Genomic DNA, 14,881 nt, shown 5'->3' on the forward strand with positions numbered 1-14,881 from the left:
ACTCCATCCACTTTCAAAGGTGCTACACCACAATGATCCTTTCTTTGGTTCTTTATATAAGACCACAGTTTCTTTGTAACAGAACCTTTCTCATCAATTAACCCTCCAATGTAGTTGTTATATGCTTTGCGGCATTCTCCTTGAACTTTTCTTTTAAAGGTTCGATAGACTTCCCAGTTATGCCTACTGTTAGAAAATTTGGCTAAGTTATAGAGGCGTTGTTTCTTACGTGATAGTCGCCTTATGTAAGCATTTATCCAAGGTTGCTTTGATCTATTAGAACGAAGTTTGGTGGGAACAAGACCTAAACAATCGAAGCACATCATCTTAAACTCTTCCCACAAGGTGTCAACTGGAGTAGAAGGTGAGAACTTATTTAAAAAGGAACTAGTAAATTGGGTTATAATTTCATTAATAGAAGATGTATCTGCCTTGTGCCAAAGATATAATTTTCTCTCAGTGCACTGTTGTTGTTGTGAAAGTGTGATAGAAGATTCAATACAGACAGCTTCGTGGTCACTGATACCTGCTATGGAACTACATGAATGGATGAGCGATGGTCTATTAGTGATAAATACATCCAAGGTATTGTTTGCTCTGGTAGGAAAGTTCACTGCTTGACTGAAACCATATTCTTGTAAAAAATAAAAAACTGTATCACATAGAGCAAGGGGATATGCAGAGCCTTGTGTACAACTATTCTCCCAGTCAATATTGGACAAATTTAGGTCACCAGCCAGCCAGATGGGTATGTTAGGGTAAGTTGTTGTAATACTGGTAAATAGATCACACAGGTCTTTTACATTTTGAACCTCTTTGTTTGGGGGTCTGTAGAAGGAACATATTATTACGGATTGGTGACAGTTTAGAGTGACCCGACAGACTACACTTTCAGAGTTAGTGTCAAATGTTAATTCCTGACAGTTGATTGAGTTCCGGCATGCTAAAAGTACCCCACCATAGCCATGAGCTCTATCTCTTCTGAAAACATGATACCCATCAGGGAAGAATTCGCTATTGGAAATGTTTGGTGTTAGCCATGTTTCACATACTGCCACAATGTCAGGGTCACATTCATCAAGTAATGCAGCAAGGGAGGCCCGTTTCGATACAATACTTTGACTATTTAGAGAAATAAATTTGAGAGCATGAATAGAATTGGAATTCTGATCAGGGTTGAAGTTGTTTTGGGGAATTTGGCACAAATCAGACAATGTAGAGTTACTTATATTACAAACTGAAGGGTTATCAGGAATGCTGATTAGAGGCACTGGGGTTGCTAGGGACAGAGGATTGATGACGACGAATTATGGAAACAATAACACCATTGCGAATAACCAGATTCTGTTCCCCACTAGATCTCCTATGTTTTAATTCATCTACTAGTTTTCTATGTTTCTCTCATTCCATTTTGGTTCTGTCTGGTGCTATATACACATTCTTGTGTTGGTCAAAATTGCGGAGCTTTCCAGATTGAAACAAGATTGAGCCTCTAGCAAGTACATCCTCAAGAGATATTAGTAAAGGTCTTGGTTTGGACTCATTTCTGCGGCCAAGGCGTGCTACTTTAGTTAGATTAACATCAAGATCAAAGACAGACTTGATTAGATCCTTAATCTCTGGTGTGTCAGACTTGGAGTCGGATGCCTCTCTAAAATTGTAAACTATCAGGTTCTTGCTTCTTCGCTCCCTGTCTGCCAGTTCATCTAGAATAGTCAATGTGGTTGCAGCAGAGGTCGGCTTTTCATTTGGTTGAGTGTGGGTGGTAGTTGATTCTGAAACAGAGTCAATCTCCATCTGGAGATTACTATTTCTGGAGAAGAGGCTTTCGATTTTAGAGGAGAGATCTTTAACTGACTGTGCTAAGGAATCGTATTTTGATACAAGTGAGTGTACTGACTTATCAGTCTTATTGTCTTCAATGAACTCTAGTGCTTCATCTAAATTTGGCGCACAAGTAGTGCAGAAAAACACAAGGTTAATGCTGGGCTTACGTAGAATAGCACACTCTTCATCCTTCAGATTGGCACACTTGCTGTGCACCCATAACTGGCACCACTGACACTGAATACTACATTCTTCCCCATCATTAATAATAATCTTACAATTAACACATGTATCACCTTCCTGATTATGCTTCTTTGATCGATTAGCTTCTGGGGAGACTGAACTAGCCAGCTCTTTTCGTTTTATAGGATCTTTAGACATCTCATTCCAAATAGCACGCACCGGCTGTTTCAATAAAACACCAAGACAACAATTCAACGAAATTTAGGTTCAAACCTTCGAGGGTACCGTTAGTAGAACTAAACGCCACGGTACCACAGCTGAAAAGTTTCGCCGAAGTGAGTTGCTGAGGATGGGTCTAATTTCGCCACTCTTTGGGTCACGTGATGCACTAAGACAACAATTCAACGAAATTTAGGTTCAAACCTTCGAGGGTACCGTTAGTAGAACTAAACGCCACGGTACAATAGCTGAAAAGTTTCGCCGAAGTGAGTTGCTGAGGATGGGTCTAATTTCGCCACTCTTTGGGTCACGTGATTTTTTTAAAAAAATATACTCACGGTGTGGCGCGCCGGCTTCTTGGGCCATAGGTATGCAGGAAACCACAACCCATTACTGTCTTTAAACTCACAGTAGCTACTTAGAACCAAAAACCACTGACTGATTTTAAATTATAAACTTACCGGCTTAGTTATCACATAACTACTCGTTTACTCAACACGAGTCGAACGCTCAAAACGTTCGCTAGAGACTACCCGAAACATAACTCTTATCGCACGCCTCGGCTTTAATTAATCCGGGTCAAATCATTGGGTCATCCGTGTCAGCAGTAGTGACCCGGTTTCAATGCTAACTGTTTTTGATTTCCTGAGTACACCAGCAGGCCGCCTAGCTATAGCTAGCTAGCGGGAATGGCTATCAGAAATACGTAACAATAATTTGATAAGCGCGGAGACTGTAACTACCCAGCATCTAGCTAAGTGGAAGCAGTAGACATAATTTAGTACATACCTTCTAGCTTACCTTCACCACCTGCCGCACCTGATCCGAAGTATCGTCTTGCAACCAATGAAGTAGCGCCGACCAGACGAGATACATCCAGACAGTGTGGCAAAGTTGCGCTGAGAAAAACCGATCGAATCCTCCTTCCATTAAGTGAAAGACAACATTGCTGGCTGACACCGCGCTGCATTATAAAAAGTCACATTGTCATTGGTATGGCGCTCGTACAAGTAGTTTCATAACTTACGTGGAAGTTGAACCTTGTAAAAACGATGCAACAATGAACAAACATCCTTACCAAACAATTCTGAAATAGACAAAATTTAACTCACAAAATAATGAGAGTGCAAAAATAGTCACGGTTATAAGTATAGAAACTTCCTGCACCCGATGGAATGTGATCTCACGTGATTAACCACTTTCTGTGTATTATTATTATTATTTGTTTACTGTACAGAAACCTCCATATGGAGTATATAGTACAACAGATTAAATTAAGAATAAATTGTAGTGATTGTACTTAGCTATAATTAATACATTGTTTAAATGTGTTTAAGGTAGGTGATTCCACAGTACTGCTAGATAGGTTATTCCATAATTTAATTGTAGAGGGGTAATAAGAGTAAAGGTAAGAATCAATTCTGGAGTGTGGCTGCAAAAATCGTTGATCGTGACCTCGTGTTTGGCTTGCTGTTGGGATTAAATAGGTTCCATTATCGATGTGAACTTGTCTATGCACCATTTTATACATCATAACTAGCTTCAAATTGTTCCGTCGCTGTTCAAGAGTTGGTAGATTCAGGTGATCTAGTATCTCAGTTACACTAGCCCAGGGTGAATAATTGTTTGTAATAAACCTTGCAGCTCTTCGTTGGACCATTTCTAACTTGTAGATGCTACTGTTAGTGTATGGAGACCAGACAGTTGATGCATACTCTAAGATAGGACGTACCATTGCTAGATAACACAGCTTCTTAGTTTGTTGAGTGCAAGAGCTAATATTACGTCGCAAAAAGGCATTGGCTGAGTTTGCTTTACAGGTAACATGTTGGATATGGTTTGTCCATTTCAGGTGTTCATCTATTGTTACTCCCAGGTAAGTGGCACTGGTAGATCTAAAAATTTGATGTTGTTTCAGAAAATATGTTGAGTTAGTTGTTAATATCCTGTTAGTGATCTTGAGGTGTACACATTTGCTAAGGTTGAAAAACATTTGCCAGTCTTCACTCCACCTCACTATGGCATCAAGGTCTCTCTGCAATACTAAAGTGTCTTCATTTGAATAAATCGGTCTAAAAATAAGTATATCATCTGCGTAGAGTCGTATCTGAGAGTTCACTAGAGCTGGTAGGTCGTTAATATAACAAGTAAATAGTAAAGGGCCAAGTACTGTACCTTGCGGTACACCAGAGATAACTTCACACTGCTCACTAGTTACACCATTCAGAACTACTTGCTGTTGTCTTTGTCCAAGAAAATTTTTTATCCAATTGACAAGTTGTGGACAAATTCTATAATGCTCAAGTTTTTGAAGAAATCTTACATGTGGAACTTTATCGAAAGCTTTGCTAAAGTCAAGAAATAAAGCATCCACTTCTCCACCATCATTAAGTATTGTTGCAAATTCATGAATTGTGTAGATCAGTTGTGTTTCACAGGACTTATTTTTCTGAAAACCATGCTGTTCTTCTCGAATAAGTTGATGATTTTCCAAATGAGAGCTGATGGAAGAATAGATGATGTGCTCTAGAACTTTACAACAGATTGATGTTAAGGATATTGGGCGGTAGTTAGATGGTAATTTACGATCTCCCTTTTTAAAAACAGGCACAACAGTAGCATGTTTCCATTCAGATGGAAGGTGACCTTGATGCAAAGAAGCCCTAAAGATCAGCACAAGAAATGGCGTAATGTACTTTGCAAAGGTTTTTAAAAATCGGGGTGGAATTTGATCTGGACCTGGAGCTTTGTTTACCTCCAGGTTTTCTAATAAGTTTTTAACACCTTCTGGATTAATACTGATAGGTTCCATTAGTGGGATAGGTAAATTTTTAATATGTGGTACAGAACTTAAATCTTCTTTAACAAAGACAGATGAGAAATAGTCATTCAATAAGCTTGCTCTGGTTGCTGTATCAGAGATCAGAGTGTCTCCTTGTAGTAATGGTGGTATGCCACAGTAGTCCTTCTTTTGACTCTTAATGTAACTCCATAACCTCCTAGTTGTAGAATATGTTCCAGGGGTGACTAAGTGTTGAATATAGGAGTTGTGGGATTGCCGACATGCCCTTTGAACTTCTTTCTTAATCTGTCGATATTTTTGCCAGGCATCACTAGACTTGGAATGTCGGGCCAAATTATATAATCTTTGCTTCCTGTGAGATAGACGTTTAATGGCAGGATTCATCCAAGGGGGACTATGGCCAGGTTTATAAGTTCTGGATGGAATCATATCTGGACACTTTTGACACATTTCCTTGAACACTTTCCATAAGACATCAACTTGTGTATCCATATCATGTTCCTCTAAAAACTGTTCACTAGATCTTGTAATGTATTCACTGATGATATCGTTGTTTGCCCTGTTCCAGAGTTTATAAGATCGTACTGAGGGATTGCTTTGTTGTTTGACTTCTACAGTAGACTTCACATACACGATATCATGATCACTAATCCCTGACAATGGTTTACAACAAAGTACTAATGATGGTCGATTTGTTAGGAAAATATCAAGAGTATTTGCATATCTAGTTGGAAAGTTGACAGTTTGTGTTAGGCCACAATCCTCAATGAAGTTGAGAAAAGTTTCACACAGATGTACAGGATAATTGTTACCACTAACTGAGTAGGAGTCCCAATCTATATTTGGGAAATTTGCATCACCTGCAATCCACACAACAGAATTAGGATTGTGATCCATTATATCACGTAGGACAGTGCAAAGATTTTCTAAATATGGTATATCTACATTTGGTGGGCGATACACAGAGCAAATAATAAGTGGAGGGCCTGTGGCTAACTGAATTTTACATACTATCAATTCACATAGAGATGTGCTATGGTATTCAAGTGCAGTAGACAACAATGAATTGTGACAAGCAATGAATACACCCCCGTAACCATCGAATCTGTCTTTACGGTATACCTGATATTGTTGGGGGGAAATTTCACTTGAAACTATGGAGGGAGACAGCCATGATTCACAACCAATGATGATTTTTGGTGAGTGACAGTTTATAAAGTTCTGAAAATCAAGTCGTTTTGCAAGGACACTTTGACAGTTGACAACAGCTACATCTAATATATCAGAATGATTCAAAATTTCAGGATTAAGGGTAAAATTATCAGTGCAGGGGGGGCCCGGCTAGGGGCTCCTCTGCACTATTTTCCAGTTTTTTATTTTAAATTTGTTCCCATCCTTGTTTAGTTCTTTAAGTTCAGCACGTAACTTCTTATTAACTTCCTGCTCCCTAGGTGTGAGATCAGGGGTGATAAAAACCTTTTGAACTATGCTAGGAAGGTTAACATTGCGAAGTTTGGTACAATTTCGCATAATTGATGCCTTGTCTGACTCAGACGCAACCGAAACCTTCAAGTGTCTTGGCCTATCGCTTTTCTTGCCCAACCGGATTGCTTTAGTTATTGTGGCAGGGACTGTCAGATGTTTATGAAAGATGGATGACACAGAATCAATGTCATGCTTACGTCTAAGTTCAGGATCCTCAGATGTTGATTCAATAACATTATGTACTATAACATTCAAACGTCTCTTGGATTTTTCTTTTTCTTCATTAATGTAGGAAGACACCATTTCAGATATTTGCTCTTTAGACTGAGAAACCGGCTGTGTTTGAAGAGTGGGTTGTGTTTGGTCACTAGGATTTGCTTCTGTTGAATCCACAGGTTGTAATTTCTTCAGATTGTCCTCTATCTCCGTTAGTCTTTTCTCCATTTCATCCTGCTTATCTTGTATGTCTGTGAAGAACTTCAGGGCTAGTGTGACCTTTGGTTTACACACAGTACAAAAAAACAACATGACATTTGATTCAGTGGGCTGACGATCCCATATATCTGCTAGCGCTTCTAATTCTGATGTGGATAGCCCAGCACACTCTCTGTGTTGCCATTTCCCACACCAATCACATTCAACACAATCAGTACTTGACTCCTTACTACAAGTAACACACAAACTAGCTGACTTCTTCCCTTCCTTGGACGGTGGAGTTCCCCCTGGTACTCTTCCACGCTTTGGCATACTCAAAATTGTTGTTCACAATAAAACTATAGGGAAACACCACAACAAAAACAGAACAAACAAGTACTGAAGTCTCGCCTTTTGTGGTACCGTTTTACCAGACGTAGAGACGTTGGACACCACGGTACAAGGTGGAGCGTTTAGTGGCGAGCGTTACTTGGAGTAAGATCTCTAGGATATCCACACCAGTGATCAGACGAACAAACTTTGGTAAAACAAACATCAAAAGAAGCCTAATCACGTTCAAAATATGCTTCTGGGAGCTATTAAAACAACGAAACAGCACTCTTGTCGAAGAACCACCATACGTAATCACATGATTTTTTATTTTTTATTTTTATTTTTATTTTTTTTTAATCTACTGCGTTGGTGTGTCCTGTGTGTCCACTATGTCCTGTGTGTCACCTGTGTCCTGTGTGTCACCTGTGTCCTGTGTGTCCACTGTGTCCTGTGTGTCACCTGTGTCCTGTGTGTCCACTGTGTCCTGTGTGTCACCTGTGTCCTGTGTGTCCACTGTGTCCTGTGTGTCCACTGTGTCCTGTGTGTCCACTGTGTCCTGTGTGTCACCTGTGTCCTGTGTGTCCACTGTGTCCTGTGTGTCCACTGTATCCTGTGTGTCCACTGTGTCCTGTGTGTCACCTGTGTCCTGTGTGTCCACTGTATCCTGTGTGTCACCTGTGTCCTGTGTGTCCACTGTATCCTGTGTGTCATCTGTGTCCTGTGTGTCCACTGTGTCCTGTGTGTCACCTGTGTCCTGTGTGTCACCTGTCTCCACTGTATCCTGTGTGTCCTCTGTGTCTATGTGTCCTCTGTGTTGTCCATAGCTTAATGACATCTGAGACTTTGAAATGATGTCCAAAGGAGAGGCATTTGATTGATTCTTTGTGGGTACAATTTTCTTGAAAAGTGATGACAGTTTACCTGTGGCCTGACTACATGTTGCAAACCCTGCAGTAGCTGGTAGTGAATAATCATAATCAATATCTTTGTGAGAACTATTGCTCTGTAACAATGCTTCTTCTGGTTCATCAGCTGGGTAACTTTACAGAGCTATAATATTTTGATAGAGACATGCTTTCCTGGACAGAAAAACTTGGTCCATCACTTGTTTTCACTAGTACATAGCTAATGCTTCACTAAAGGAGCTGATACGATGAGATACTAAACCGCTAGCTGTTTAAGAATAGGTCCAGTTTGTTGGCTAAAAAGAGATCGGTTAGCACTAACTGTTGTGTGAGCTACCACCGTCATCACTTATACTGGGTGAACTGCTCTATTGAGTTCATCACTACCCAAGCTACAGTTAGAATCCATTGAATAAAACACTTCAGACCCTGTCTTTTCCATATGATCCCAATGATGATATCAGTATATAAACTTGGGTATTTCGATTATGTCTGATCATGGTTTCACTGGATTCCTTGTTAGATATTGACTGTTCTCCACTACTAGAACAGGTAGCCTTGTAGAGTGAATAAATTATCCACATATACTGCAATACTGTGACAAAACATTATAGTACAAAGTTTGACTACATAGTGATAACACTTTGTATTACATGTAATGGTTGTAACAAGGGAAAAAGTGATTTGTCTGAAATATATGCATGAGCACAAGGGCCACTAGGCCCAAGCGTGAGTGTGTATATTTCAGGGAAATCACAAGTACCCGTATGCATGTCATAGGAATTTCCTATTGGGTAACTGACCTACAAGTGTGGGAAACTGCAAAAATGCATCACAAGTGCATTTACATGGGACCATGTTGATTTATATTGTGAATGACATAAGTGAGAACAATGATAAGGCATTGCTGAGGCCAACCGTAATCATTTTGGTTTCAACACGAACACATAGATAGCTTTGGCTATAGGTACACAATCAAACACAGACCGAAACGCAAGCTCACTATGGTGTTTTAGTACACTAAAGTACTTACTTTATTAACTATACACAACTAAAGTAGTGAATGTGTTTACAGTGCAAATGACCACATCAGTTAAGTGCCACACCAAGTGTTATAATCATGTGAGTGACATAACACCAGGTGTGTACAACAGCCCAGCGTTGAAACCGGGTCGGGTCATCCGGGCCAACCGGGTCACATTTTCTCCGGGTCATCCGGGTCTGACCCGGTTTACAAATTATCCGGGTCTGACCCGGATTGGATCACGTGAGAAACGAAATTGATCGTTTAACGACGTGGAACCTATAAACGCTAGTCGCGTAGCTCTTTCGTGAGCCACGCCCACTTATCGCGTTACAAACATACGCTCAGCCACGCCCATTTATTAGTAAGTGCAGTCTGTAGCATGAAGCTGTGTCCGTTTCTGTCTGCAAGCTTACGTGGAGCCACGCCCACTAATCGATTCTAGGTCTAGTCTTGCAGCAGGATAAGTGCTTTTGTGAGCCACAACCATTTTAATATAGGCCACTCCAAGTCATACCTTAGTTTCTGGTCACTCCCAAGCCTACAAATGGATGCGGGCGGGCGGATGATCAGGACTTCAGGACTATAGACTCTACTGTGACAATATACTGTATGGTATTATTATTTGCTCAATTTAGCAAATTCATGTTGATTTTGTTTTTAGCCAAACTTAACCAACAACATAAGTAGTTGTGCTTCGGCAAAAAATGCACTAGGAAAGTTGTTGATGGATCATGGCTAGCTATACACTGATGTATAGCATTTAAGTATATTTATTTATTTATTTAGAATAATATTATACTATAGGAAATGTTTTGCTCATGTAGCTACTTATGCTTTCTAAGTGAAATAAATATCTCATTAGCTATGTCAGGAAAATATTACTATGACTTATAGCTAAGTTGTTCAAATGATCATGATCCAAAATGAAATTTAACTTCTATTTTCACATCAGAAATTCTTCATTCAAATGTGAAGTCTTAGCCCACTAGCTATGTGTTTCCAGCCTTCTATTCAGTAACCTTGAGAAAAGTAACTGTCAAAGTTTTGAGACATTGAGTGCTCCTGACTAGTGTTTTTTAGTGATCATCTGGGAATGTTTAAACTATAAGGGTTTCTACTTGCCAATCTAATTTTAGTTATGGAAAAGTTTAAGTTTAAGCTCACCGAATGTTGCTGGCTTTCCATACACCTGCAGTGTTCAGTGATAAGGAATTTGAAGTTACTAGACTAATCATTAGAGGACTACATTTGAATTATAAAGTTAAAAGCTATGGCCCATCTGTATGGGCTAGTAGTTAATGCTACTGAAATTATTTGGTTACAGAAGCATTAGTAACAGTTATAATCTGAACAGCTATGTAATCAAGGACAAAACTAGCTATAGTTAGAAACATTTTATTAGTGTGGCATATATACCTAATATTAGAGTTAAGAGTAGTGTGACTGCTCTATTGGAATCCCTGACTGCTCTATTAGAGTATCTCGATCTTTTGCAGTAAAAAAATAAGTGTCTTGCTGGATCACATGCACTTAAGCACCTGTAATATTAATAATAGTCCTCATAAACTAGGGTTCCAGGTTTACCATGCGGGCGGGTGACCAGAAACTAAGGTTTTACTTGGTGTGGCCATATTGGGAAATTGCAATACTAAGTATGTATGAAGCCACACTCAATTGCTGTCTGTATATATATATATATATATATATATATATATATGTATATATATATAATATGTAAACTCACAGTAGCTACGTGGAACCAAACCCACTGACTGATTTTAAATTATAAACTTACCGGCTTAGTTATCACATAACTACTCGTTTACTCAACACGAATCGAACGCTCAAAACGTAGTCTCGCTCGCTCGCTCGAGAATACTCGAAACATAGCTCTTATCGCGCGCCTCGGCTTAACATAACGAAAACTCTCAATGAAATAACAACACAAAAAACGAAACCGGGCCACGCCCCCAAAATACAAAAATAAATTCGGAAATGTATTACGAGTATTGGGAAGACAATGAAAATTTCGTTTACTACTGTTCTTCACACTTCGTGCAAGTACCTTTCTTTAAAAAAACGGTCGGCTTTTACATCAGAAGCTAACATACTACACGCGTACAAATTTATAGCGCCATACCTATAGGGCAAGTCTCCGCTATTTTTCGATTTGCGATAGTCATTATCGATTTCTCCCAATAGTTTTTGTATGGCAATCGTATTGTGGTTTTGGGTTATCGTGCGAAAAATATTCCTGCGAATATTTGCTGTACGGTAGAACAATTTTACGGTCACAATCGTATTCTCCAGTGTCTGGGGTATATTTTGATGCCAAAGTCTTTGAATTTATCTTGGCGGGATGCTCCGCTATTTGACGTTGAAGTGAAGCGATGAACGTAAACACTAACATTTCACGACGCGTACCAAGTTTCTCGCCTCACCAGGACCTCTATAATATTATGTCCATTTCAGCCAGGATTCGGTGAGTTTAGCACTTCACCATGACAACTGTGTGTGAATGTGAGGTGGGGACATCTGTAAAGGTTCCCTAAGCAGATATAATAGGCCGGCTGTTTTGCATAAATGATTATCAATCCCGGTGAATCGAGTATAAACGGCTATTAATGTGTGAAAACGTTCTATCCTTCTAGATAAAGGTTTTACAGTAGTGTTCTTTTAATTTAGAAACTAAGGTATTCTTTTATACCAAAATTTGCAGAGAATTTAGTACAGCAGATCCTATGTGTGATGGTGATTTCAGGAAATATGTCTTAATTTGAATGATATTTGGGCATTTTGTATATGTGTAAATCACTTGAAAGTCAGGATAGTATTTGATGTATTTATGCTAAAGACATGTACACTGCTTTATTGAGTTGGTGCATCTTTAAAAAGTACACAAGGTGCTTTAATGTTACCATACCGTACGTGGGTAGGGAAATTTTCATGGTAAAAATATTTTCGTGGTTGGTCTGAGACCACGAAAATATTTTTAACAAAAAAACTTTTACCACAAAAAATTTGTTACCTCAATTATACAGCTACGATCCAGCTACAAAGGTTATTAAAATAAGCATAGTATTAGAATAGTTCTTGGGCTTATAATGCATTATTTAAAGGTGTCGTATCGCCACACGCAAATATAATTCGCTGGTGCCTATAAACAGCTGGCATTATTTACAGTCCAGTGCTTCATTTCAGTTTTGGTTGCTGTAATTCCTGAGCTTTGCCACTTTGCGTCTGAGTCAGCTTGAGTCCCTTGGTCAGCAAGTAATTAATTCTGGTGCCACACCCTGTTCCCACAATCTGATTGGAGGCCATCAATTTCCAGTAATACGGCCAGGTACATCACCAAAAGTGTATCTACAAATAAACCAAAGAAAGATAACTTTGTGATACAGTACTAAAAAAAATTTGAGTAAAAACATTTTCGTGGGTTGTCTGCACCCATGAAAATATTTTTACTCAAAAATTTCTCTGCCTACAGTATAAAGTTTTATGCTGCACATAACATAGTTACTGGTTATTCACAAACAAATCTTTTTGCAGGTGTTCAGGTGACCAGTAGTTATGCTGGATAGATTCAATGTAAGGAGGACTGGTATTTGAATGTGCTGAGAAGTTGAAATAACTATTCCACTGGTAGCTTGACACCAACAGTATAATACATTACTAATCATTGTTTGTATAGGAGTATGACATTGCAGTAACTTCCAAAATTTTTATTTTGTAATTTAAAGTGTGATATCTTACTGAAATAGAAAATAAATACAACACATTGTCTGTAGTAGTGTCGAATAATCTTTTAGTGGTTCTACATGTGCTGATCGTTGACATACGCAAATACCATTGCTGAATGATCAATTATAAATTACTTACACCTCTACATTTTGAAGTATGAAAGGCTTCATGATAATGTTGGTAAACTAGTAGTATTTCATATCGGTTATTTCACGACTTCACACTCAAGTAAGAATTGAATTGTTTTTGCTATGTCAGACTTCTGGTAAATACCCTGTGCACCATACATCCCAGTAGGATGGGTTCGGGATGGTTTCGACTGGGCTGTAACTGCAACAAATGTGAAATCTCGAAGCACACTACTTGTACATCTGCCATTGCTACCTGTCATCAAAGTGTGAAATGAGGAAGCATCATTTCTGGAGCAACAGTATTCAGCACTGAAGAAGGGATTTCCTGCTGAGTGGGGTTGGCTACAGCTTTCACCTCAGAAAAAGAAATTATGTACTCCAACAAAACTAGGTTTAAAAATATCCTGAAGTGTCAATTATGACAGCATGGGTACAGAGAAACCTGTCTTAGTGGTAATCTGTATAGGTACAGAAAGGCCACCTGTCAACATAAAATTTATTTTGATTTTTTACCTTAAGTGAGAAGTTTGTCCACCTGTCTATTGAGGCCAAGAAATGTTGGCTCAAACATGACCATGCAGCTTAAACAGGTTTCACTGTATGGGATTACTCTCAACAGTACAATGCAATGTGTCAGGTGGGCTACTGTAAGGAAATACAAACAGCATACTCTTTTAGTATACCCTGATGCGTTATAGTTAGTAGACAGAATGTGACTTCATTGATTACAACTATAACAGAGAAGCTAAATACACATCAAATCCAAGTTACACTGAACCACTCAGTAGTACTTTTTACACCGACAGAAGTGCCCACCACAACTTGAGGTTCCTTGTTCCACCTGGAATACTCGATTTACATAACGGAACTTCCTTGAATCAATTGACTGTATGGTCGTTTCGGTCCTCACGGCTTCACTTCACTGCTCTAGTCCGGCAATGCTATGGCCTGACGTAGCGTCGTTTGGTTTCTCCAAGAAATACAGGAACGGAGCATTGCTTGGTCATCTACAGTTCTTCGTTAAACAGGCTATTCTACTCTGGACGTTCCTCGTTTCACCTCCTGCGATAACAAACAGTACAAGCGGAGTCCACATAAATTACGGTAACACGCATTTTACGGAAAAAATTTAATTGTTTCAAAAACACGCAAAAGTTTTCAATATGATTTAATCCGGGTCAAATCCGGGTCAGTGGGTCATCCGGGTCAGCAGTAGTGACCCGGTTTCAACTCTGGTGTACAAAACAACTATATAAATGAGAGCTCATATTTTATCAATAAGGCAAATAAGACAAAGAATATGTTATTGTAAAACGTCAGTCAATGTTCATTACTTCATAACAAGTTGCTCCATTGGTTATTTAAAATTCCCCAAATAGAACAACGTTTATGTTATTCATTGATTCATAGTTTTAGGCTAATTGCAACTGATTTACTAAGCCAATACATCAGATTGAAATCAAATAATTATGATATCACAGCTTACTTATGTAACCCGACTAATAAAATCTTAATAATTAAATATAATAATTACAGTTAAAATTGATGGGTTTAGCTGATACATAAATTTACCTCAATGCCTTGTGTTGCAGTCCATTTATAGTTACTACAGGGACAGAAGTCAAAACTACTGTAAATTACACATTCAACCTCAAGCATTGCTGTCTAACATTAGTAACACTTCAGTGTGATAATTTCCCTTGCAAACTAACTGCTTGTAACTCAGAGTAGGAAATAATTGTGTGGAAAACACCTCCACGTACATTACTCACATCAATGTTTTCCAACTGTAAAATTTAATTTTTATAGTACA

The 14,881-nt window shown here is 38.8% G+C and overlaps 2 protein-coding genes and 1 long non-coding RNA gene across 3 annotated transcripts in view; all 3 read right to left on the bottom strand.

Moving 5' to 3' along the window:
• The window catches only part of LOC136248195 (NACHT, LRR and PYD domains-containing protein 4C-like), a 29,216-nt gene extending 25,794 nt beyond the window's left edge, over nt 1-3,422 (bottom strand). Inside the window, exons 1-2 of the mRNA XM_066040006.1 lie at nt 3,257-3,422; nt 3,031-3,193 (exon numbers count right to left, since the gene is read on the bottom strand). Coding sequence (XP_065896078.1) covers nt 3,031-3,193; nt 3,257-3,301 — 208 coding nt within the window. The 5' untranslated portion in view covers nt 3,302-3,422. The remainder of the gene's footprint in view (nt 1-3,030; nt 3,194-3,256) is intronic.
• On the bottom strand, nt 689-2,385 carry LOC136247551 (histone-lysine N-methyltransferase trithorax-like). Its single transcript, XM_066039308.1, has 3 exons — nt 2,284-2,385; nt 2,124-2,232; nt 689-2,078 (listed from the first exon to the last, which is right to left on the bottom strand). The coding sequence occupies exons 2-3, from the start codon at nt 2,206-2,208 to the stop codon at nt 1,402-1,404; spliced, it is 762 nt and encodes a 253-aa protein (XP_065895380.1). The 5' UTR covers nt 2,209-2,232; nt 2,284-2,385; the 3' UTR covers nt 689-1,401.
• An 8,552-nt stretch (nt 3,423-11,974) lies between the features above and the next one.
• Nucleotides 11,975-14,219, bottom strand: LOC136246247 (uncharacterized). The gene is made up of 3 exons (XR_010696329.1): nt 13,322-14,219; nt 13,076-13,267; nt 11,975-12,559 (listed from the first exon to the last, which is right to left on the bottom strand). It is a non-coding gene; the product is annotated as an uncharacterized lncRNA (long non-coding RNA).
• Between the last annotated feature and the right edge of the window lie 662 nt (nt 14,220-14,881).

Source organism: Dysidea avara, chromosome 2 (assembly GCF_963678975.1).
Source record: "Dysidea avara chromosome 2, odDysAvar1.4, whole genome shotgun sequence".
Classification (NCBI taxonomy): domain Eukaryota; kingdom Metazoa; phylum Porifera; class Demospongiae; order Dictyoceratida; family Dysideidae; genus Dysidea; species Dysidea avara.